Below are 24922 nucleotides of genomic sequence, written 5' to 3' on the forward strand. Positions count from 1 at the left end.
CAACTTTGAAATCTGCCATAGGTTCACTCTTTTTTTCTAGTCTGTTTTATAATGCTATCGTCTATAAGAGCTCTTTAGAAACTTGCGTGATGTTTGTTCATATAGAATTTTCTTACAGCGTCCTTGGAACATTTTTTGAGCGTAGTCAGGAAATGCTGCTGATGGTAGTCGAGGCTCTTGCAAACGTGTCAGACATGTGACGTGACTAGGTAGAGAATTTACAAATAAACTGTGTAGTCACCTAGGAATCACTCGCTCTTCTCTTGACAAAGGAAGCCACGTATTGAAATGCACAGCTTCACATACCCAAATGACACGGCCGTTGGCCTATTTGAACATCCTGGTGTGCGTAGATGTGATGGTCTTTGGAATATGTCATAATCTACCTACACCTCGACATGGTGTCGTTCAAGAAAGTGGGTGATGTGCAGTGTTCGTTGAAGGAAAACAAAGCAAAAAAAGTCCCAGCTTTGCCGGAATGGCGAAGCAGTGAGCGTGATAGCAAAAGATTGAGAGGGCGTGCGCAGAACGAAAAGCAGATTGAAACAAATGACAGTCAAACCTCAATAAATCGAACACAGATATATCAAATTATTGCCTATATCGAACGGTTCCTATATCGCGCGGTAAATGGCATGCATTATTGATTGTTTATTTCGAACAAAGTTTGACATATCGTGGATATATCGAACTCAGCCACCCCAAACCGCCCGCATTCCATTTACAGGCGGCGAGCTTTCCCGCAACTCTCGAAAGTAGCGGTAGAGTGGCGGGCGTTTACGAATGCTGCACACATCGATGGCGCCGAGAGCGCCACTTTAACGTTGCGGCGTAGGCGCGCCGCAGCCTTGCGGTAGAGGTTCTGGAATGAGGAAAGTGAAGAGAAAAGCGCGGAGCTGTTATTTTCTTTCAATACGAAGGCACCGACACGGCTTCGCGCGGGGGAAGGGAGAGTGGGAGGTAAAGATTGAGGAGGAAAGTATAGAAAGGAAAGGACGCAGACGACTGTCTCGGAAGCGGCCCGCTCTGCTGCCGGGGAAGAGAAAGCAGTCAGGCGAGCCGGCATGGGCGCGCCATGTGCGCGCTTTACACCCGGACTTACGCCGCAGCCTTGCAGGTTGCAGTTGTTGCAGTCTCTATGGTGTCAACGGCACACTGCGCACTTGTTGCAAGTTACTCCCCCGTAGCATCGGCAGGCATCGGTCGTTGTGCTCGCAGTGTTCGTGCGTTCGGAGTTGGGCCTGCGACAGGCCATACTCCGAACGGCGGAGCTCACGGCGGAGCTCACGGATGTGGAGATTGTCGCCGAAGCTACTGCTGAGCAGCCAAATAAAAACTCTGACGAGGTGGATTTCGCAAGCGCTGATGGTGCCCCGCTCCCGACATCAGCTGAGGTCGTAGCTTCCTTATGCGCCACCACTGCAGCGCAATTGAAGACACCGGCCTATCACTCATTGATCGCCTGGTCTATATTGAGGACGCAGTCATCAAACACGCCATGGCCATCAAAAAGCAGGCTACTCTTTTTCAATATTTTAAACCAACGCAATAAATACTATGTTTCAATTTTCAAGTGAGTATTTACTGCACCACGCTTGAACGGTTCGTTGGTCGTTTTCGCATTTTTTCGTGATTTTTTTATATTGAATTCTGGATATATCGAACTCTTTCGCGAACGCCGCGCCGTTCGATATATCGAGGTTCGACTGTACTCTCAAAACGTAATCGCAGGTACGGATGCACGCGAATAAGCGTCTCATTTGTTACTTTGCTGTGTCTGAAAAGTGCGTGCTTATCGCAAATGGAGACTGCAAATGGAGACTTTTTTGCACGCGTTATCTACAGCAGAATTGTTCCACGTGAAGCCCAAGGCTAGCCAAGACAAACGACCTCCCGCTCATCGCTGCCACGCGATAAGGACGCGTCGCTTTCGTTCCCTAAGCCGGGCAAAGTACGCGTAGGAGATTAGAGCAGCCGCCACCACGCAATGTGGCGACGCGCGCTAATTGCGCCATCTTGCTGGTAATGCTGAAAACACCATTCCCCCCTGAGGTGCTCGTGAGCAGTGGTAAGTGGAAGATATAAGTAGCTTGTTTGAACGGTAAAGAATGTGCTCCGGGATGGCTCAGTGGTTAACATTTCACTCTCACGTGGCAGAGGTCCCACGTTCGATTTCGTACGCCGGAGGAGTGTTTTTTCTGGATTATTTACTTTCTTGCGTTTTCATATATATAGATACATATACATATACGGCGCATGACAGCGACGCCGGCGCCGGTGGCAAAATTCAGCCGAGAATGTCCGTATTATTGCTATCACAATAAAAGTGCTTGATGTAAAGATACGCACTGACATATAGACACAGCCTCTTGCTCTTTTGTCATCCATTCCTTGCCCCTCCTTTTCTCCACTGTGTAGCTTCAGTGCTCTCACTCAGATGATAATATGCAGAGAAAAGAAAAATGATAGGCTTACACTGTGCGACTAACTTTTGTATCTGTTGGTACTCGACAAATCCTAACAATATTTTGCTGCATTTCACCTGCGAAGCAATAAATTCCATTTGCGCGGCCATTCGATGATTACTTGTGAAAGTGTTGCATGGCCTCTTGAAGTCTTCTTGCAGGAGCAAGTGTTAATAATCCGGTAAACAATACATGCTATCTGGCAAAACTCTGGCCAGATCAAAAGAAAAATTAGGATTGTATTCTTCGTGAACAGGAGGATATAGCCTTGTTCCTCGACTCACTGACATGTGTGGCTGTGCTCATTTCCACCACTATATTTTAACTAGGGTTGCCAGGTTTGGCTATTTTTTTTAACTTGTGGCAGCAGAAATTCCTTGGCTATGTTCTGGCTGATTTCTTGTTGCCTCGATTTGAATGGAACTTTTTCACTACCTTGTAGCGTCGCAGCAGCTAGTTTTCAATGATGCGATAACTACACAGGGGTTAAGTTGCCTTTCAGGTTCTAAAACTGAATTTGAAGGTGCTGACAGGGCACAAAAAAGAAGACTTTCGTACGCGTGACTGACACTTGGGAGAAAACATCTGCTTTGTTGGATGGGGCCTCGTTTTGCTGTTCGCGACTTCAAAGTTTGATTGTCTTCCACAAGTGTGTTCCAGTGACAGTGCTGTATTAGATTGCACATTTATTTCCAGCCGCGATGTTAGCATTTCGTTCGAAATGCTCCCAGCTCGTAGCAGTTTATTCACTGTTTGTGGAAGTGATATGCCTTATTTAGACTGAGATGTGCTTCCAGCTAACTGCTCTGACTGCTCATGTAATGTTTGACTAGCCATACGGTGATTTCATTTTAAGAAGTTTTATTGTGCGTTAGTTGGTTAGAAAATAGTTTGCAAACGAGTTTGTTTGTAAAAGCATAGCTTGGTCAAACTTCAAAGATGAATTACAAAACTGCTTTGCAAACTTTTTGGAAACTGATAACTGCTGTTTTTTTTAGTTCGTTGTTTTCAATGCATTGTTTTTATCTTTTCTAGGTTCCGGTCACAGAATATGGAAGGAATCTGAGGGCACTGTTGGATTAAACACATTACATTTCAAATATCGTGTTAATAACTGTAGTTTACAAGCTGTTGATAATAACTGAACTCCCATTGCATTTTTTAAATTTGATTCTGCTATCTTTTTTCATCTTTAGGTGATATATGTTTTGTTTCAGTATTCTCTACAATTTATAGAAGCGTTGCGTAATTGATTTTTTTTATGAAGCTCACGTTTGTACTTTTCATGGGATCTGCTAGATTCACGTGGACGTTTGAGCTAGTTGCTTTTTTTCATTTGTTGTAGGCATGCTTAGTGTGGTGGAAGTACTGACACTTGCATGCGCCATGGTTATAGTTGTAAAGTATCATTATATTAGCTGATTAAAAAAGAGAAGTTTAAGCTATAGCATTTCTTCACAGTTATATGCATTTACTTTTTGAATTTTGCTTTTTCTTTGCCTAATTTCTTGTTGTTTGGTGACTTTATTTTATGAACCCTGTTTTTTTCAACCTCATTGCTTAGACTGCATTTGTGGATTAAATTGAGTTGTAATGCATTTTTTGTACATAGGAGTGTGCATTTGAGTAGTGTGGTACATTTAGTTAAGCATGCTTAGATGTATAAACACTGCATACATTAAGACACTGTATAGATCAGAAACCAATCAGGAACGTGACATAAAGTATATATATTAAAATATAGCTAACAGTTTATTATGTCATAAAATATTGGGCAAATATTTGCGGAGATATGAAATTGGTTCAGTTACTAAAATGATTTGGCTCCAGAGTTCCGAGCTTAAATATGCTATCATGGATTTACTGAAAATGTCCCTGCAACACTTTTTTTAGCATGGTCAGTAAACACTGCCATTCGATATTTGAGTCTCCTGAGAACATGAGATTCACAAATTATAGTGCAGCACGCGGGACAGAATTCACGATTCTCAAAGTCATGGAGAAATTGCTCCGTCATCATTCACAAACAATGCCATAAACTTAAATTAACAAACACTAAATGAAAAGTCCACATCCATTGGATGACTTAAGCGTCCTGAGCTGCATATTTAAGAAGGTGTTCATAGGATGGCGCTATGTATAGAATCACTCCCTCATCCTGACATCCATTTCCGATTTCTTGCTGTGCTATGCTATAAACGAAGAATGACTCTCTTACCCCTTTCTCTCCTAACGCTCCCACCACTTCCTCACCCTGATTTTCATTTCAAATTTTTTGCTATGCAGTGCTGTAAATAGTTTAGCTATGGATTACCCTCTCACCCCTTTCCCTCCTAACTCACATCACTTTGCCTCCCCTTCAGTTCTCTTTCCCATTCCATTTTTATATTACTATACTACACTTGACTATGTAGCTGGTCCCACAAAATGGCACAACAAAAAGCTTAAAAATCTTTGCTGTTTAAAAAGGTGCAAAGTTTACTTGTGTTAGTTATTTGTGCAGCTGCGGGTTGGTCCACACATCCAGCAAGTAAAGACGGCGAGAAGTCGCAGCATGGACGCCGCCACCACTGTAACTCCTGTAACTACAAAAGTCCAAGCGTGCATCATATGAAAAATCACGTAAGGGTTCACACGGGCGAGCGACCGTTTCACTGTCACTTGTGTCCTCAGAGCTTCTCACAGAAAGTCCATTTGGTAGGTCACGTGCATTCCCACAAAGGCGAGAGGCGACATAAATGCCACCTCTTCCGTCAGAGCTTTTCACATAAAGTTAATTGGAAAAGTCACCTGCACATCCACAAAGGCGAGCGACCACACAAGTGCCACCTGTGTTCCCGGAACTTTTCTCGAAGGTCCGCATTAAGAGAGCATTTGTACTTGCACACAGGCAATCGACCATTGAAGTGCCCAGTATGTCCTCAGACGTTCGTGTCGAAGAGCAACCTCAACAGGCATTTGCGCAGGCGCCATCGCAAGTTAATGCTTATGTGGAATTTCTGGTGACTTCTCTGTTTGAAGGCAAATACTGCTACATCCGACTGGGTGCTTTACAGCCATTTGACAGTAATAGGTTCTCTATGAAAATTCTGGCGATAAGTCTATAAGTGACATCACAGGACAGAATCCTAACAGTGGCAACCGTATTTCAAGAGGGGACACGGCTAAATGGAGCTTTGTCAGTGTACTTATATTTAGGCCATATATAAAAACTCTAAAGGGCAAAATGTACTGCTAAGTCTTTCATTAAGCTTGCCTTGTATTTCCACCATTGTTTCAGTTTGTAAAACCTTAGTAGTTAATGAATATATTGTTACAACGACCATGATCACTCTTGCACCACGAATGCAGGAACCTGTTTCATTATTGGAACAGATTTTTTTTATTGACCCCTCTCTGTAAAATAACTTTCTACTGCATTACCTGTCAATTGTTCTTTTATTATTTTTTCATATTTTCTTTCCTACATATAGTTTTTGTCAAAGAGCTCGCGACAGCATTTGTTCACTTGACTTATTCCTTCCCTCATTAACACAAGTACATATGTTCTCATCAGACGAGCGCTACACTATTTTATTGAGGAAGAAACCCACTTGAGAGGTAAATAAATCAGAAATGCTTTTTCCATGCTTCAGGCTTTTTTCTAACTTTTGCACCGGTTCACATTTGGCCTTGTTTTGTGAACAAACGCTTGCATTGTCTTGGGTTGCGCTGAGCGTCATTTTTTTGCCCGGATTATGCTGTGTGGGTTCGCAACAAGTTTCAGCTTTTGTGAAATGTAGGTGAAGCATCGACTAGCCTCAGCTTTGTAGTGTTGGCTGATCTATGGCTTGAGATTATATTAGTTCAATCAAGTCTCCTTGCGAGCTGTCTATGTAGGCAACGCTGTTGTATATACAGATCTTTAAAATTTTGTACAGTTATGAAACTTTTTGATCCGCAGCCTTTTTTTAATTTACTAATGACAACCTGTAAAACAAGCGCGTAGGAGTTTTCAAAAGTTCTTGACACTTGCAGACTGTGAGCTATAAGGGCATACCTTTGTCCTCATCTTGACCATTCAGCAACAGAATTGCCCACTTGCCCACTTTGGCTGAACAGTGCTTAAGGAAACAATTTACTGTATCGCATCGATCAGGTCGACAGTCCATATTGCAGTAACTGTGGCTCCATAGAAACTGTAAAACGTATCTTTTCGTAGTGCCGAGCGTGCGCTCTATGAACACTGCATGCATATGAACACTGCGTGCTATGAACACTGCACCCAAAGATTTTTATCAGTTGATTGTGTCCTTCGCCCTTTTCCCAGCTTTATGCAACAGAGTCATGCGATGAAACTTTTATTCGGGTATTTAGACAATATCAGTCAGGTACGCAGATTGTAGGGGCACCTTGAAAACTTGTAATAAGTCATGCTCTCAGCACATGTCCCCACCCAAGAGACGAACAAATTTCTGTACATTTACTTTTTTCTTTTCATTTTAATTCTTAATATTTTTTCTCGCTTCTGGCCTTTGAGTCCCCAATCCCCTTTCCCACACAGAGTAGCAAGTCAGTGACTTACAGACGTTGTCTTAATTCTCTGCTCTTTAATAAAGAGCTCTCTCTTTCTCTCCCAAAAATGCAAAGCGTGGAAGCTTCACAGGAGGAATGTCCACGTTGTTCACGCTCAATCAGATCTCACGGGGCGAAAAAACACCACGAAATTTCAAGATCTTCTACTCAATAAGAGCATTACGTGAATGTGGTGCCCTTCGGGATTTTTTTTTTTTGACAGCGTATGCCTTTTGTTAGTTTCTGTGTACTTTCTTGTAGTTTTCGTGTATTTATTGTACCGCGTTTGAGAAGGCATTCTATAACTGCCCTCTAGGCTTGCACTTCTAGCTTTTTACCGCTTGTGTCTAGTTCCTTCAGTTCCCAATTTCAAGGAATGTTGTAGTTTGCATTTATTTTTTCTCATTGTTGTTGTTATTTTTTACTGAATGTATACTAGCCAATTACCAAGATTGCACTTTTTACCGTTACTTTCACTCTGTTATTTTGCCAAATTATTGGAATGCCCTTGTCAAGGGCCTTTAGTGGTATTTTAAAAAAAAAGTTAAATATTTTGGTGTGCATATTTTTATGTGCCCTACAGCGATACTGCACTGTTAGTCATGATTACCCACAAATAAAGATATGGTATAGGTTGCAAGGTTTGAAAGGCCCTTTTAAAATGTGTTTTCTTCCGAGTTCTGAGGATTTTTGTGCATCTAGTCTCTGTAATATGGGTATTTATTTGTAGCTTTTTGAGTACGTGATGTTGTGGTCTTGCAACGTTTCACCGTATGAGTACTTGTTTGCTGTGATCCATTGTTTAACAGTCTTATTACTAAAGAATATTGTATCACATTATATGATAACCAAGAGATATATTGCTAGGTAATATTGAATATTGTCGGTTGTGCAAGATTTTCTAGTGCCCTAATAAAATTCCATCATGTGTTCATGCATTGATTTGTGAAATTTTATACCTGTACTAAAAATTTATGAACTGATTTTTTGTTGTTTCTGTTCAATACCCGAAGGCAAACCAAGTTGTGGCTTCTGTGCATTAATTGGCCGTTGCCATTTTAGTTTGATTATTAAGACATACTTGAGTATTCATATTTCTGAGAATAATGTGGTTTTCTTATCTCTAAATTTGTCTAGCTATGGCTTTTAGAGGAATCCAGGAATCCACTGTAGTGCTTGTGGACATACAGTTCTGCTTGAAAATAGTGAACAAATATTTATAGGAAAATAAATCTGGAGAAAGCTCAATCTACAAACTTCCTTACATCGAAACACAAGCAAACTGCTCAGGTGCATGGCAAACGTATGATGTGTTGTAGGCAAACGGTGATTAAGAGTGGTTGCTTCTAGAAATCCTCTTGGTGTGACGAATCTGCACTAGGCATCCGCAGATTCATTTCACAACACGAGGCTCTTGTAAAGAACACAAGTATAAATGTATGAGCGTCTTTAAATCTTTTATCATTGTAAAAATACAACTGTAATGGTCATGCGTGAATGTGCAAACCTGAACTGAGCAATATAGCTTCATAAGTAGTACACCCTCTATGGCAACCAGCACTTAAAATGTTCTGTTATGCTTGAAGGTGCGAGTTCAATACCCAGCCATGACTGTCACACTTCGGAGATAAATGGGGGGAGGTGCTGTCTGACAGCATCGAGGCACCGCGGTCCAAGGTAGTGTGCCGTCCTTCACTACGGCACACCTCGCAACCTTATTGTGGTGTGAGCAGCAGGTAGAGATCTCGCAATTATGAATGTGGTCATTATTTGCACTGCACTACTGCAGTGGCTAAGATATTGCCACGAATGTTTGTTGTTTCCAAAAGTGATCACTTTTATATTAAGTTCATAAATTTGCTGTCTGGCGGACTGCGTGTAGACCTGTGCGACGGTACCAAAATGACCGGTAGCGGACTGCCCGTGTTTTCATCAAATCGGCGACGGCGCGATGCGGGGGAGGGGGAGATGAGAAGGTGAAGATTCAAGAGTTAGTGGGGATAGGATCGGGCCCCTTGAACTCTTGAACTTTCAACAAAGAATTCAATCTCACCGAAAAGGCGAAGCAGTTAACATGATAGCGCCTTGTCTCAATGTTTTTTTTTACTTACAAATACAGCTGTCTCAGTTTTTTGCAACACAGTAAACTTTGAAAAAAAAATTAAAGTTAACAAAATGCATTTTTACGCAAATATTTTTTCTAAATGCTCAGCATTGAGTTTGCGAAGGAGAGAGAGCAAATGGCGAGAGAAGGAGCGGCGAGACTCTGCACCTACCCTCTGCTACACTCTCCAAACACGAAAGAACTGTACTGAGAACAGATGGATAGATGGATATAGCTGTACCCTTTAGATCGGGCGGTGGCTAGTGCCTCCAAGCCGTATACTTAATGAACCAAAACTAGATTTATTTTTTTCTTTAAATTGCAACTGCAAAGTACGAGGTTGAGTGCTCGTACTTTGCAGTGAAGAGTTTAATTTTAACTCGTGCCTTGATATTAGCCACCAATCAGATAACCTCCTTCTTGTCAATTCTACCCGCTTGAAGTCTATTTTGCCCTCCCTGTCCCTAAAACCCAGTGCTTTGAAAAACTCTGCACCATCATCCTGAACTATAGGGTGAAGCCCTTTACAGAACATTTATCAGTGTTCGGCAGTTTTCTCCTCCTCTCCACATGCAGTGCATACCGTGTCTACCCATTCGTATTTGGCCCGATATGTCTTGGTTCGCAATCGTCCTGTCCTGGCCTCAAACAGTAGAAAACTACCCCGAGTATTATCAGAGATCCTTTGCTTGGCAATTTCCTGCTTAAAATTTCGATCGATCTCTAGTGCGGACTTGTTAATCCTGCCAATTCTACACATGTCGGTCTCAGCTTCCTTCACCTTCTTCTTAACAGATAATTCTTTTTGGTTTGGCCCCCTGCTGTTTTCCAAGTATTTACCAGTCAATTTTGTGGTTCACTTCCTCCATTTTGTACCGACATTCTTCATGTACATGTAGCTGAATACCTTCCTAGCCCAACGCTTCTCCCCCATTTCTCACAATCGCTTCTCAAATTTTATCTTGCTGCTGGCTTCCCTGCCCTCAAATGATGTCCATCCCATATCACTTTGTACTCCTCGATTTGGTGTATTTTTAAGGCAAGCGTAGCTATTCCACGTTGCTTAATTTCTAATTTTGCTTGACCTTCTAATCTCATGCACAAGACTGCATTTCCGAACTTCAGACCAGGAACTATGACCTCTTTCCTTATTCCTCTCACAGCATCATACCTATTGTAATTCTACAGTGTCCTGTTTTTCATCACTGCTGCATTCCTGTTACCTTTAGTCGGCACGTATATTTCGTATTGCTTTAGGTACTCGGTCCCATTGCTTATCCATACGCCAAGATATTTGTATTTATCTGTTATCTCTAGCGTGACCTCCTGTATTCTAAGCTCACTACCTTCATTTCATTAAAAAATCATGACTGTTTATTTTTCCTTACTGAATCTTAAATCTAACCTATCTCCCTCCTTAGCGCAGATGTTCATCAATCTCTGCAAATCTTCCTTGTTGTCGGCCATTAGCACTATATCATGTGTGTACATTAATGCTAGTAGTGTCTGTTCAATAAGTTTTCCTTGCTTGACGAAAGAGAGGTTGAAGGCAAGTCCACTTCCCTCTCATTTAGCCTCCAGTCTTTGTAGGTACATCATTGATAACAAGGATGACAGAGAACACCCCTGCCTAAGCCCCCGTTTTGCCTCTGCAGGCTTGGATACCTGTTTTTCCCACTTTAGAAATGCCTTGTTACCTTTATAGATATCCTTTAAAAGATTAGCGACTCCATCTTTAACACCTAGTGTGTCCATTATCATCCACAAGTCCTCTTGAACCATACTTTCGTACGCTCCCTTAATATTCAAGAATACTAGCCTCAGGGGCCTGTGTTCCTTTTTCGCTATTTCGATGCACTGTGTCAGTGAGAACAGATTGTCTTCCAAGCTCCTGCGTTTCTAAAACCCATTCTGCAGTTCCCCAGCACCCTCTTATCCTCTATCCATGCCTGCGGTTTTTTCTTTGAAATCTGCATCGCTAGCCTGTAGACCATTGAAGTCACTGTTATAGGACGGCACTTGATTTTGTCAGCTTTGACCCCCTTTCCTTTATAGATCAAGCTCATCCTGCTAACTTAGCATCCATCGGGGATTTCACCATCGATTATTATTGTGCTCACTGCCTCGCTCGAAGTCTTCTTAGACTTCGGACCCGATGTCTTTATCAGCATAATTGGAATATCATCTGGGCCTGATGATGTACTACAGTAGAAACGCTCTTCTCAGTCCTTTCCCACTCTCGTTGTGAAAACGGAGCCACTGCACCACTTAATTCATACTTGTATATTGTGGTGCATAAGGCACTTCTTTGTCTATTGTTCTATTTTTTCTCTCACACGCGTTCTTATATAGTATATAGTTTCGTCCCCTTCTAGCCTAGCACCTTGAGCTGCAGTTATGAACCTCTGCTCTGAGCTTGTCTCATTTACTTGGAAGTTTAGATGGTTCAGAAATTTCGCAGCTGCGTTTCTATCCTTTTTATGTACTTCTGCCCTCCACTGAGCCCCGTTTCTTCTAAATTTTTCATTGATCAGAAGGGATGCTTCCCTTCTATAGCTTAGAAAAATTTTCCATTCTCTTTCAACATCATCTGTCGGTTCACCCCGCTGCTTAGCATGTACGTGTTCCCTAGAGGCTTCCTGACGTTTTGCTGTGTCTCTCTCAACTTCCTCATCCCAGCAATTCTTCGGTTTGTGTCTTCTTTTCTGGGGTGCCTTGTTACGTGCCTTATCCAGCTCTGGCTCTGTCTAATTAGATTCGTGTATGTCCACACTGTTTTATTATCCTCAGTGACTACTTTCTCAATTTGTTTATAGCTATTTCTATTTGCCTTTCTAAATAAAAATTTCCCTGTAGTTGCTAATCTTGTCTCCTCCCCACTTTCCCTGCTCTTCCAAAACTTAGCTTGATACGTTTGTGATCACTACCCAGACTTCCGGAGCCACCTTCATCTATGTGCATTCCTCTGAGCTTATCATACATTCTATGTGACATATGTGCGAAATCTATTGTCAACTGCAGCCTTCCTACCTCCCATGTTATTTTCCCTCACAATTCTCGGTACTGTGGCAAATGATCAAATCATGCCTTTCACACATATCCATGATCATTTTGCCCAGTGGGTTGGTATACCCATCTATATCTTCTATGGGCGCATTCAAATTTTCTAGCATAATTACCTCGCACTCTCCTCCTACCTCCTCAATATCCTTTGTTATGCACTCTACCATTGCCTGATTTTCATCTGGTTTTTGCTCTCGTCCACAAGTACACCAAACCAAGGAGTGTTCTTTGCCCTGCTACTTTCCCTTTTAGCCATGAATGTTCCTTGCACTCTTGCTTGACCCATTGTTAGTTTGTACATTTATGAATCAATGCCTCTATACCACCCCTATTTTTTGCCTTCTGTTCTAACACAATATTCCCTCGCGTAGTACGGATTTTTAGGAGATTTCTTCATGCCCCCAAGATGTGTTTCTACAAAACCGTATACCATCGACCTCTCCTTTCTTAGCTGTTCTTCTATCTCTTCCTACTTCAGCCTGTTCTTGGCACCCTGCATGTTGATATACCCTATGTCTGAATTGACTCGGCACTCGTGGCTACATCAATTTCTGCCCCGGACTACCTATCTTATAGTATATACCTGTCTTAAAGTATGTAAGATGGGTATATCTTACATACTGGTGCCACTTTGGAATCGTATCTGTTGATACTACCTGTCAAAGAGTATTCCCTGGTTGTTTTTTTTCGTTACTAGCTATCCTGCTCCCCGATGGGCCGCTTGCAACCCCCCCCCCCTCAAAAAAGCTACTGCGCGTCCTGCAAGTCGCTAACCCACCTCATGACCTAGTCTTCCATCGAAATGAATTCTGTCTTGTTGAAAACAAGCCAACCTATGCACCTTTCTGTTTATTTTCACAACCTCGAAGCCTTTCTCTCGACTCATCTTCCATATCTCTCGGTTTGCGTTGACACCCGCTCTTTGTAGGTTGTCGTCACGCACCGGCACCTCCGGTATCGTGCATATCACTACCCATACCCGAGGAGAAGTGGCGCGCATGCCATCGACCCCTTTTGCCAGTGTTGTTGCCAGTCCTGCCGTATCTTCATTTAAGACATATTTTACACCGCCTGAAATTATCACGAGGTTTAGTCTATCAGCTGTAGTTTTGAGTTTTGAGTTCGCTTGCCTCATGACTGCTTCCACCTTGAGTCCTGGGAACGCCCCTACTGCAACCCTCTTGTCACCTCTTACCCTCTCTTTGATTGCTTCTGTGCGTCAATTTAAATTCGAGTCCCCGGCGATTATCACATGCTGCGACTTTTCAGCTGTAGCGTCCTGCACCTGGGGATTACTTGCACCTGCGACGCCAACTGCTTTGTCCCCTCCCAGCCCCACCACTACTGCACTGAAGATAGGCCTTGCGACAATTAAACCGGCTGAACCTGTTTTTTTTTTTCAAACTTGCTTGCTCGCTCTTCTCCGCTGTTCTGGTTGCCGGTGCCTTACTGTTCTCTCCGTCGGCCACTCCTTTGTTCACCTTGGCTAGTGCTTCCTCGGTGGACTTGCAGCATTTCTCCCACTGCCCTGGTTTTTTCTTGCTGTGCCACCAACGCAGTCTCCAGATCGGTGATTCTCAACAGCAGCACACTCTGGGCAACCATCATTTTCTCCATTTTTTCATCTACCTCACATTGCTTACACTTCGCGTCAGCCTCTTCTCCTTCCGCTTCTACACTTGAGTTCACTTTCAAACCAACCCTACATCCTGAACACTTTACAGTCTTTTTTCCATGTCTTTATGACACCAATTGTCCTTAGGACTTGTTTTACTCGATAATTACAAAACACGATCCCTACCCTACGAGAAAGTTTAAGCTCTGCTACAAAAATGCGTAATCTATGTACGCGCACCTCCCTCACGAAGTGACAGAAAAAAACACAAAGAAACAAACACACACGCACAAACTAGTAAATACCCGGTGACTGACCTCAGGAAAAGCCGTACAATGTAATGAGTGCTACAAAGATTTTAACTGCTGCCCTAATTATTATAAAGGCAAGCTCAAAACATGCAAAACAACTTATCTGCACGGTCGATCAGGAGCGCTCAAAAACACGTTCATCCACTGTGCCGATTCGAACCACAACCTACTGTATTCCACTGACCTGCCTAGCGAGCGAAGCGCCAGCACGCCCCTTCTCGTTGTTGTTGTTTTTCTCGTATTGTTAGTAGCGCATACCCACTGTGGGGGATCGGCCAAGAATCGAGTGGTTTTAAAATTTACTGTTCAGATTTGGAATGATGGAGGTTTAACAGAAAAATCACCGGTAGCCTAGAAAAGTGTGGTGCTTAATGTAATGCATACAAATATTTACATAAACAAATTTATTCTAGGAATAAAGCAATAATCTGATTTTATACGTATATAATTATGTGGACATGTTAGGATAATGAAACTGGTTAATTAGGCAACCTATCAGTTTCATCAATATAGTCCCGGACGGCCGCGCATACTGTAGCATTATAGAAACCAGAAATGGAAGCTCCAAAAGACAAAATGACAGGCAGAGATAAGTCCATACCAATACCACGTAAAGGTACTTCTAATATGGTTTTTCGTAATGTGTTAAACCGCCTGCAGGTAAAAAAGAAATGGTCTATTGTTTCCAGTTCATCACAGAATGCACACAGTGGCGAAGGTGCCTGAGCAGACCTGTGTTTATAGAAACTTAGATTTGGTACCCGGCAACGCAGCCTTGTGGTAGCTACTTCTTGTTTTCGAGTGCGGCAAAAGGCTCTTCGCCAGGAATATAATAAATGGCGATATTCTGTAGAGTTTGTTTGTGCTGAACCTTTAAAGACTTGCATAAGGGTACGTCTGCCGAATCGAGCAGCAGTCACATAAGCGGATGATGGACAGAGGTGTAGAATTGGTTCGCTGATTGACGACTTAGCTAAGGAATCGGCTATTTGATTTAGAAACAAACCTTTCTGTCCAGGCACCCAAACTAAACGTACTTTTCTCAAATGTGCAGGTACTAGTGCATGGAACGTCTTTGTTACGTGATTATCAGCACCAACAGAAAGTGCCGCACAGAGAAATAGGGAATCTTTTATTGTGACAGTTGATGTAATTGCTGTATCTAACTTGCGTAAGGTGAGCACTACTGCCAGAAACTCAGCCACAAAAATGGGTATGAAATCGGGTAGTCGAAGGGAATAAATCCAATTTAAAATCGGGCTAAAAATTCCAGCCCCAGACTTTTCGTCGTATTGCGATGCGTCTCTAGCAATAATAACGTTCGTTGTAATACGGCGCAGGTGATCTTGTAGTAAACCATCCAAAATATTATGGGGAAGTAATTTGGCATTATTAGAAAAAATTTCGTAGAATTGAATTTAAACCCGGGCTGAATTATCACGACTCGGCATGATGTCGCATATACGTTTAGAGGCTCCAGTAAATTTTGGACAAATATAAATTTTGGCGTGTGAAATCACGGTCATCTAGCAGGAAAAAATGATTCCGGGGTGGAAATAAAGGCTGTTTCTGAATGCCGTAATGGTGATTCACAAATTTTTAAAAGTGTCTGAACAGTCGGAAGACGAATTCTACAAGAAAGTGGAAGGACCCTCGATTCGAGATACAACACATTGTTGGCAACTGTTTTGGGAAGGCCAAGGCATAAGCGCAAAGCATCTCTTTCCATAAGAATTAGAAGCCGCAACTTGTAAGCTGGAACTCCAGAGAAAAGTACACAACCAAATTCTGAAATGGGACAAACGTACATGCGATATATCATTACCACTGTGCCTCTTCTCGTACCTATGCGGTAGTTGCTTAGCCTACGTAATATGCCAATGGCGCTCACACCTTTTTCGGTGATATATTCGATATGAGGTCGCCAGTTAAGCGATGTGTGATAAATTACTCCAAGGTATTTAACAGATTTTACCTGTGGTAAATCCTCATGAAGGTAAGACAGAGAGATGTTCACAGGGTATGGCAGCGGTAAAACAAGGAGGGCACATTTACTTGGATTAAGTAAAAAGCTGTTGCGATCGAGCCAGCTCTCCAATATATTAAGGTTAGTCTGCAGCCGTTCATATAAGGTCTGAATGTTATCTGCCATTGCAAAAAATGCGATTTCGTCTGCATAAACATAAGTTGTTATATCCTGTTTACGTGGAATGGTGCTCATTAGTAAATTAAATAGCGCCGGGGAAAGCACCGAGCCTTGCGGTACTCCCCTCGTTTGGGTATGAGTAGAGGATGAAAACCAATCTTTAAAACAATAAAATTTCGTGTCTGCTAGAAAAGTGTGAACCCACGCTACCATGTATGATGGAAAATCAAGGTATTCTAATCGATCTATCGAAATACAGTGCTTCACGGTATCATATGCTTTAGCGATGTCTAAGGTAAGTAAAGCTGCATTTTTTTATGTAGCCGAGCTAATTGAAGCCGACTTTCTAAATCAACGTGGGCATCCCAAATTGAACAAGCAGCCCTGAACCCGATTTGACAGGGTCTTAGAATCAACCTCATGGTAATAAGTTCATTATTTCGTATATTGATGATTCTCTCAACCAATTTCACTAAGTTTGATGTCAGTGCGATCGGCCTATTATGTTATCCAACGTGTATGCATCATTTTTTATTTTTTAGCAACAATACAATTTTGAAAAGTTCCCATTCTCGAGGTATCCATGCGTTCCCTAACGAATAATTCACTAGTTCTAGCAAAAGATTAGGTGATTTCTAGAGTAAACATTCAACATAGAGTTCGTGATCCCATCTTGTCCGGGAGCCGTCCTCGGTAAGCATAATACTGTCTGACTCAATTCAGCTAAAGAAACTTCTGAAAATTCATGCGTATTTACCAGAACGGAATGTATAGACAAAAAATTAGCAGTGAAGCGGCGTTCTAAACCTTGCGCTATGTCTTCTAGAGAGGTGTTCATTTCTTCCGGCCTCAAGACACATGACTGCAACCCTAAAGGTTCTGGCAGTACTTTTCTTGTCTGAGGATTAGCGAACAAAGCACGCTTATTTTTAGATTTAGAAAGTTAATCAAAATGTCTACTGTCGTATTCTTCTTTCGAGTGGTTCACTGTACGCTTCAATAAGCCAGCAAGGAATTGATAGTCCTTCCAGTTTGTTGGGCTCTGATTAAGAAGTTTTTTCCAAGCGGCTTTTCTTCTTCTATAATCGCGCGTACACTCATCGTTCCACCGAGAGGAGAATCGTATATTAGATGGAATAGAAAATTCGAAATTTTTTCTAGATCCCTCCAGCATTGAACCAATAGTAGATGCAATCTCCTTAGTACTGGCATTTCCAAGCTTGGAAATGGCAGAACGGAGGTGGGTTTGAAATTTGTTATGGTTGATGTATGTGCGTTTTGGCTGATCTAAAGTTATTGTTGGACAAGTAATGTCAAAAACTACAAGAAGATGGTCGCTTTTAGTTGCCGAATCCAGAACAGCCCATGACAAAACCTTGATTGCTTTGGAGCAAAACGTTTAATCCAATACTGAGCTAGTTTACCTCGGAACAATGTTACATGACCTTTATTCAGACAGGAGAGGTTGTGATCAATAGTCCATTCCCACAGTCGCCTACCACAAGAATCTGTCCTTATACCCCAAGACAAATGATGTGAATTAAAGTCTCCGGTGAGTACAATTTCCTTTCTACATGCTACCAAAACGCTGTCAAGATAACGCGTACTTTGCACACCGGAGGAGAAGTAACAATTTATAATTGAAAAAGGGTGGTATCCGGGGAGACACAAGTCTAATGCTAATATTTCACAATCCAAGTCTAACATTCTGAAAGAAATTTTCGCCCTATGGCATAATTTACTTGATACAAGAATCATTAAACCACCACCACGTGATGGGCGATCTAATCGAAAAGAACGAAAACCTGCAAGATGGAAATTTTTATCTGGTGTGAGCCAAGTTTCTTGGAGAATTATAATATCAAGATTAAAATTATTGCAAAAGTAATGTAAGTTGGTTGAGGCGAGAATATAGAACGGCAGTTCCACTGTAGTACCCTCAACTGACCTATGGTGTTGAGCGCACCGCAGAGGCGCATGTTGCGCCCTTGTTAGCATCTTCACGCGAAATAGCTGATTCATTCCGTTTAGATTTGGACTTGAGATCAGTGAAGATAGGGAATCTGGTACGTTTATTAGTTCGTATATCGAGTTCCATATCTGTAGCAGTACTTGTGCTCGACTGAGATGAATGTCGGTCCAAGTGCACCTGTGTTCCTGACTGCTTAGCCTTGCCTGCAGATGCAGAAAGTTCGTCCAACACTACATTGCGTAGCTGTGTGGCATCGCTGGTAATGTTTATAACTGCAGGTTCTGTACTAGTGTGTACTGTTTGTCCAATCTGACTTGAAAGAATTTGCACCAAACAGTCGGAAAGATTAGATATGAGTTTATCCATTGCCTTACTCACTGCCTTTTCCACAGCAGTTTCTATAGCCTGCGGTAGGTTTGTGTCCATACTGGAAGGGCAGCGCGCTGTAATACCAGAGTATCCAAAAGCCCTGTCTCGAACTATGTCAACGGCTTCCCTTCGAGAACAGCGGCGGCGGTCAATAACTTCTAGGATTCGAAGCTCCCGGGAACGAGCGGAACAGTCAGAGTTGTCGGCGCAGGGACTGCTCCTTAGAGACAACACTTTCCGCTGTTGCAGTACACTTGCTTGAAGGATGACTCTCTGTGCAGGTGCTACAACGAACGTTAGATTTACATCCTCCCGCACTGTGGCCAAATCTCGAGCAGTTCTTACACTGAATCGGACGAGAAGCGAGGGGTTCTACTCGGAAGATCAGTGGCCATAATTTTATTTCTGATGGGCATTTTGTGCTCACAAATGTCGCGATGACAAATTCGGTTGGAACCTTCTCTTTGTCGACTAGGCGATTACACTGGTAAATTGAAATCACGCCTGCTCCAGAGAGCCTGTCTAGGGTCTCAGCTGGACTCAGCTGGGAGTCGACTCCCCGTACAAGGCCTTTGGTATATGCAAGGTGAGGCAGAATAAAAGCACTCACCGGGGTAGCAGCAAAGGAGGTGACTTTTAGAAGATCCTGCACGCAGGTCTGATCCGGCGACCTACACACGATACCTCCTCGCCCAAATGGGCGCATATCTGTCATGATATGAAAATGGTTTGAAGTTGGCTTAAGTTCCTTTTGAACTGCCTGAGGGTTTGTAAATATGATGAAGCCTCCATCTGTAGGTATCAGTGCATCGGGAATGCTGTCGATACCACTGCGGAAAAAGGAGTCTAGCGGTAATTCATTAAACGGCAGGGACGCTGACCAGGCGGATCGCGCCTGGCCAGGAGAAGTAGTCGACATGAGCACTAGAGATATGGCTAGACGCAGAAACAGATAAACTATAGAATCGGACTCTAAGACAGAAAGTTAAAACCACTCAATCCTCAGCCAAGAACACCCCAGCAGGTTGAGCATGGGCAAGCTTGAAGGCGAGACTAGAACGGTCTTGCGAAGGATCTTGCCACGACAGGAAAGCCTCATCGAATGCCAGTGATCCCGGGCCAATCACGAGCTATGAATGCGCGACCCTTCTGGTATTGGCGCCTGCCGCTATGCGCTCTGTAGTGCGGCGACTTACCTCATCCGCACCGGTTGCTGACGGCCAAAACATGGGTCACCGCGCTTTTTTTTGTCGTCTGCTCGCGCGACACTGAGAGAAAAGCAACAATGTTTACGTGTGCATACACTCTAGACGATTAGAATGAATAAAAGCCTCATTTTGAATAAACTTAAAAGTATAAAGACGATCATTTGCTACCGTCTGCTCGAGCCGAGTTGCGACAGAACCGTGCAGAATGGTGCAGTTTGTACACCAGCGAAACGAGCTTTCTTGGTGCAAATTAACCATCACGACCGTAGTGTGCTGCGTGCCTTTCTGCGAATCAAGGCAAGGGAAAACTACTGATGTGTCTTTTCATGAGTTTCCAGTGACCGAGGTCTGTGAAATATGGATCAAGGTAATTTCTGTTTTGTAAAAGAATATGTGTCTCTAAATAAGTAAGTTGCTGGGCTGATTGGTGGTGCATGACAGACTGAAACGCATATTTGCGCAAAAAAAATAATAAACCGACAACCTCAAGAAAGTAAACGACGACGCGCTATACTCACAACTGTTTATTAGCATAAAAAAGGAAAGATGACAAGAGTGCAGATACGGAAACCATGTCACTACATGTGGTTATGCAACTAGGTTTTGAAACACACCCATTGTGTGAAGAATTAGTGTTGAATAAGTAATATTGAGTGCTATTTTGTTCCAAAACAATTGTGGAGTGTCTTTCATTGATTATTCATGTACATGCTATCTACATTTGTCATTTCAGACGAAGGTATTTATGCGCAAAATTATCTGTATTTGGTTGTTTTCTATGCGCACAGGATGCCACGGACACTGTCAAATGTCATAGTCCTTGCACTTTCTTGCCCAGGCAGTAAATGCAAGCCAGCTGAGTGTACTCCAACGGCTACAAGTCTACCATTGTATAAACATATAGCCGGTATCATGAGTTAAATAAACATTTAGTTGCCAGCGCTTCTTAGAACTGTCTCCATCGTCATTCTTTCTTGTTTTGCACGCTGATACATGTGTTTGCACACGATTTGCGATACTATTTGATAAATAATGCACTAAAACGTCAACTAAAATGCAAAAGAAGATTCTCAAAATCACACAAAATAAACTGATTCAAGATAGCCGCCACATTTACTCAATGCGTGATGAAACTCTTCTCTAACCAGCGGCAACCCATGCATTTCCATGCATCAACCGGTGCTCAGGTATATGGATGGATGGATGGATGTGGCTATACCCTCTAGATAGGGTGGCGGCTAACGCCACCTAGCCGTAATACTTAGTGAACTAACCATTAGATTTATCTTTTTTCCTTTAAATAGTGAAGTTGAGGATTCGTACTTTGCTGTGGAGGGTTTCATTTTCACTCGTGCCTTGACTTTAGCCACTAATCAGATAACCTCCTTTTAGTTAGGTCTACCCGCTTAAAGTCTATTTTGCCCTCCCTGTCCCTAAACCCCAGTGCTTTGAAAAACTCTGCTTCATCATCCTGAACTATAAGGTGAAGCCTTTTACAGAACATTATCAAGTGTTCGGCAGTTTCTTCCTCCTCTCCACACGCACTTCATACTGTGTCTACTCCTTCGTATTTGGCCCGATATGTCTTGGTTCGCAATACTCCCGTCCTGGCCTCAAACAGTAGAGAACTACCCCGAGTATTATCATAGATCCTTTTCTTGGCAATTTCCTGCTTAAAAGCTCCATAGATCTCTAGTGCGGACTTCTTAATTATTCCAATTCTCCACATTTCAGTCTCCGTTTCCTTCACTTTCTTCATAACTGACAGTTCTTTTTGGTTTGTCCACCTGCTGTTTTCTAAGTATTTACCAGTGAATTTCCTGGTACGCTTTCTCTATTTTGTATCGACATTCTTCATGTACAAGTAGCTGAAAACCTTCCCAGCCCAACGCTCCTCCCCCATTTCTCTCAATCGCTTATCAAATTTTATATTGCTGCTAGCTTCCCTGCTCTCAAATGATGTCCATCCCATATCACCTTGTACTCCATGATTTGGTGTATTCCCGTGAGCGCCTAAAGCAAGCCTATCTATGCCACGTTGCTTAATTTCCAACTTTGCTGGAACTTCTGATCTCATGCACAAGACCGCATTGCAGAACGTCAGCCTAGAAACCATGATCCCTTTCCATATTCCTCTCAAAACATTATACCTATTGTATTTCCATAGTGCGCTATTTTTCATCACTGCTGCATTCCTGTTACCTTTTGTCGTCACGTATATTTTGTGTTCTCTTGGATACTCGGTCCCATTGCTTATACATACGCCCAGATATTCGTATTTATCTGTTATCTCTAGCGTGACTTCCTGTATTCTAAGCTCACTACCTTTGTTATCATTGAAAATCGTGACTGCTGATTTTTCCTTACTGAATCTAAAATCTAACCTATCTCCCTCATTACCGCAGATGTCCATTATTCTCTGCAAATCTTCCTTGTTGTCGGCCATTAGCACTATATCATTTGCGTGCATTATTGCTGGTAGTGCCTGATCAATGAGTTTTCCTTGTTTGACTAAAGAGAGACTGAAGCCCAGTCCACTTCCCTCTAATTTGGCCTCTAATCCTTATAGGTACATCATGAATAATAAGGGTGACATGGGACACCCCTGCCTAAGCCCCCGTTTTACCTCTGAAGGCTCGGATACCTGTTTTTTCCACTTTTTAACTACCTTGTTACCTTTATAGATATCCTTTAAAAGATTATTGACTACATGTTCCACGCCTAGTGTGTCCAGTATTCCCGACAATTTCTTTTGAATCACGCTATTGTACGCTTCTTTGATATGCAAAAATGCTAGCCACAGGGGCCTCTGCTTCTTTTCTGATACTTCGATGCACTGCGTCAGTGAGAACAGATTGTCTTCCGACCTTGCAGTTCCCCCAGCACCCCCTCATCTTCTATCCATGCCTGCAGTCTTTCCTTTATAATCTGCATCGCCAGCCTGTTGAGCACTGATGTCACTGTTATAGGACGGTAGTTGTTTATGTCAGCATTGTCCCCCTTTTCTTTATAGATCATGCTCATCCTGCTATGTTTCCATCCATCGGGAACTTCACCATCGATTATTAGTTTGCTCACTGCCTCTCTCAAAGCCTGCTTAGACTTCGGGCCTAATGTCTTTATCGGCATAGTTGGAATGCCATCTGGGCCTGTTGATTTACTACTAGGAACCCTTTTCTCAGTCCTTTTCCACTGTCGTTGTGAAAATGGAGCCTTGCACTACTTGATTCAACCTTGTCTATTGTGGTCAATAAAGCACTCCTTTGTTGAAGTTTTTCTGTCACCCTTGTTCTCATATATTCAATAGCTTCGTCCCCTTCTAGCCTAGCACATTGAGCTGTAGTTATAAACCTCTGTTCTAGGCTAGTCTAAATTCTTAGGGAGTTTAGATGGTTCCGAAATTTCGCAGCTGCCTTTCTATCTTTTTTATGTACTTCTGCCAGCCACTGAGCTCCCTTTCTTCTAATCTTTTCATTGATCAGAAGGGATGCATCCCTTCTGCAGCTTAGAAAGGTTTCCCATTTTTTTTAAAAAAGATCTGTCGGTTCACCCCGCTGCTTATCATGTCTGTGCTCCCTAGAGGCTTCCTGACGTTTAGCTATGGTTCTCTTAACATCCTCATCCCACCAACTTTTGGGTTTGTGTCTTGTTTTTCGGGGTGACTTGTCACGCGTCTTAGCAAGCTCTAGCTCAAACAGTCTAATTAGATTCTCGTATGTCAACACTGTTTTATTATCCTCAGTGATTACTTTCTCAATTTGTTTAGTAGCTATTTCTATTTGCCTTTCTAAATAAGAAATTCCTTGTAGTTGCTAATCTTGTCTCCTACCACTTTTTCTGCTCTTTCAAAACTTAGCTTGATACGTTTGTGATCACTACCCAGACCCGGCAGGCACAGGAAATCTAGGAGGCGTTGGTAGTACTGAAAGCCACGTGCTCCTGTGTTCACTTTCAAAAAGATTACAACTGTATGTACATAGCCGTAGTCATGGTGGCCGGAAGTAGTGTCTTCCCCTCATGCTTTGCGGGTAGCCGAAGCTACAGCGGCTGGAATATTATTATAGTACAGTGGCTAGAATAGGGATGATGAGCGGCAAGCAGCGCCTACGGAGCGCACAGAAGCCTCTGAGGAGGAGCCGCGTGGGTGCGCACGCTTTCGTTTATACGTTGTTTGCACGTTTCCGACAGGTTGATCGGGCGCGTTCGTCCTCGTTTTTTTTCATTCCGCGGCAGTCTCACACGAATGCTTCTGTATGCACTCTCATGGCGCAAAACTAAGTCATTGCTTCGTCGCGGGGTGCACTACAGGCTAGAAGTCAGGTTGTTCGGCGTTAGTAAGAACAAAGCTCTGCGCAGTGGCGGAGAGCGATCCCGCGCGCTGACAAGCCGCTTCAAGAAAACTTGGTTGTGTGCAAGCTGCACTTCGACGAGGGGTATGTACATCTCCCGGCGCTTCGAGCTCACTGTGAACGGCGAAATGGTTTGCATAGAAAGGGTTAGGCCCATAGGCGTGCTTGTCGTTCAGGGGGGGGGGGGGCGAAGGTTCATTGCAGTGCGCCCCCTCCCTATTAATTCAGTGTATGAGGCAGATTTTGCGCCCCCCCCCCTTTTAGATGACTTAAAGAGTGCCCCGCTACCGAGTCAATGTATAGAGCAGATTTAGCGTCCCCCTCACAGGTGACTAGGGGGGGCGCTCACTCCCTTTGCCCCCTTGTGCGGGCACCTATTGGTAGTCTTTTCGGTGAAGCTCTTCGTATTTGTAGACGCCCTTGAAATCCCTTTTTCAAAGTGGTTTTGCTACAACGAGCTTCACATTGACAGCTTGAAAGAGCCTGTTTTCTGATTAAAAAAACAAAAACAAAACAAAGATGTCACACTGGCCTGCGCACAACATGATTCGAGCCTCACCGATCAAGTGAACACGTTTTTTTCTGCTCACCCATTTGCGTCTTTACACAAAGGCACTCTACAAGGAGCGAGCATCTTCCCGTGAAAAGAAGTACCTGAAGCCCAGACGCGTCATCTGCTCTAAGTCCAAAGGAAACAATGTTCTATGGGGTGCTTGTAAAATATAAAACATTTTTTTCTTGGGGATAAAAAAAAGACGCGCGACCA

At 42.8% G+C, this 24922-nt stretch overlaps 1 protein-coding gene across 3 annotated transcripts in view; it reads right to left on the bottom strand.

The window, feature by feature from the left end:
- The window catches only part of LOC119185199 (longicornsin), a 312194-nt gene that overhangs the window by 198778 nt on the left and 88494 nt on the right, over nt 1–24922 (bottom strand). For 2 of the 3 annotated variants that reach the window (XM_075872493.1, XM_075872496.1), the window contains exon 2: nt 13668–13779. The exons of the other annotated variant lie outside the window; for it this stretch is intronic. In XM_075872493.1, the coding sequence (XP_075728608.1) occupies nt 13668–13701 (34 nt within the window). In that variant the 5' untranslated portion in view covers nt 13702–13779. The remainder of the gene's footprint in view (nt 1–13667; nt 13780–24922) is intronic. 3 annotated transcript variants of the gene reach the window in all.

Source organism: Rhipicephalus microplus, chromosome 8 (assembly GCF_043290135.1).
Source record: "Rhipicephalus microplus isolate Deutch F79 chromosome 8, USDA_Rmic, whole genome shotgun sequence".
Lineage (NCBI taxonomy): Eukaryota > Metazoa > Arthropoda > Arachnida > Ixodida > Ixodidae > Rhipicephalus > Rhipicephalus microplus.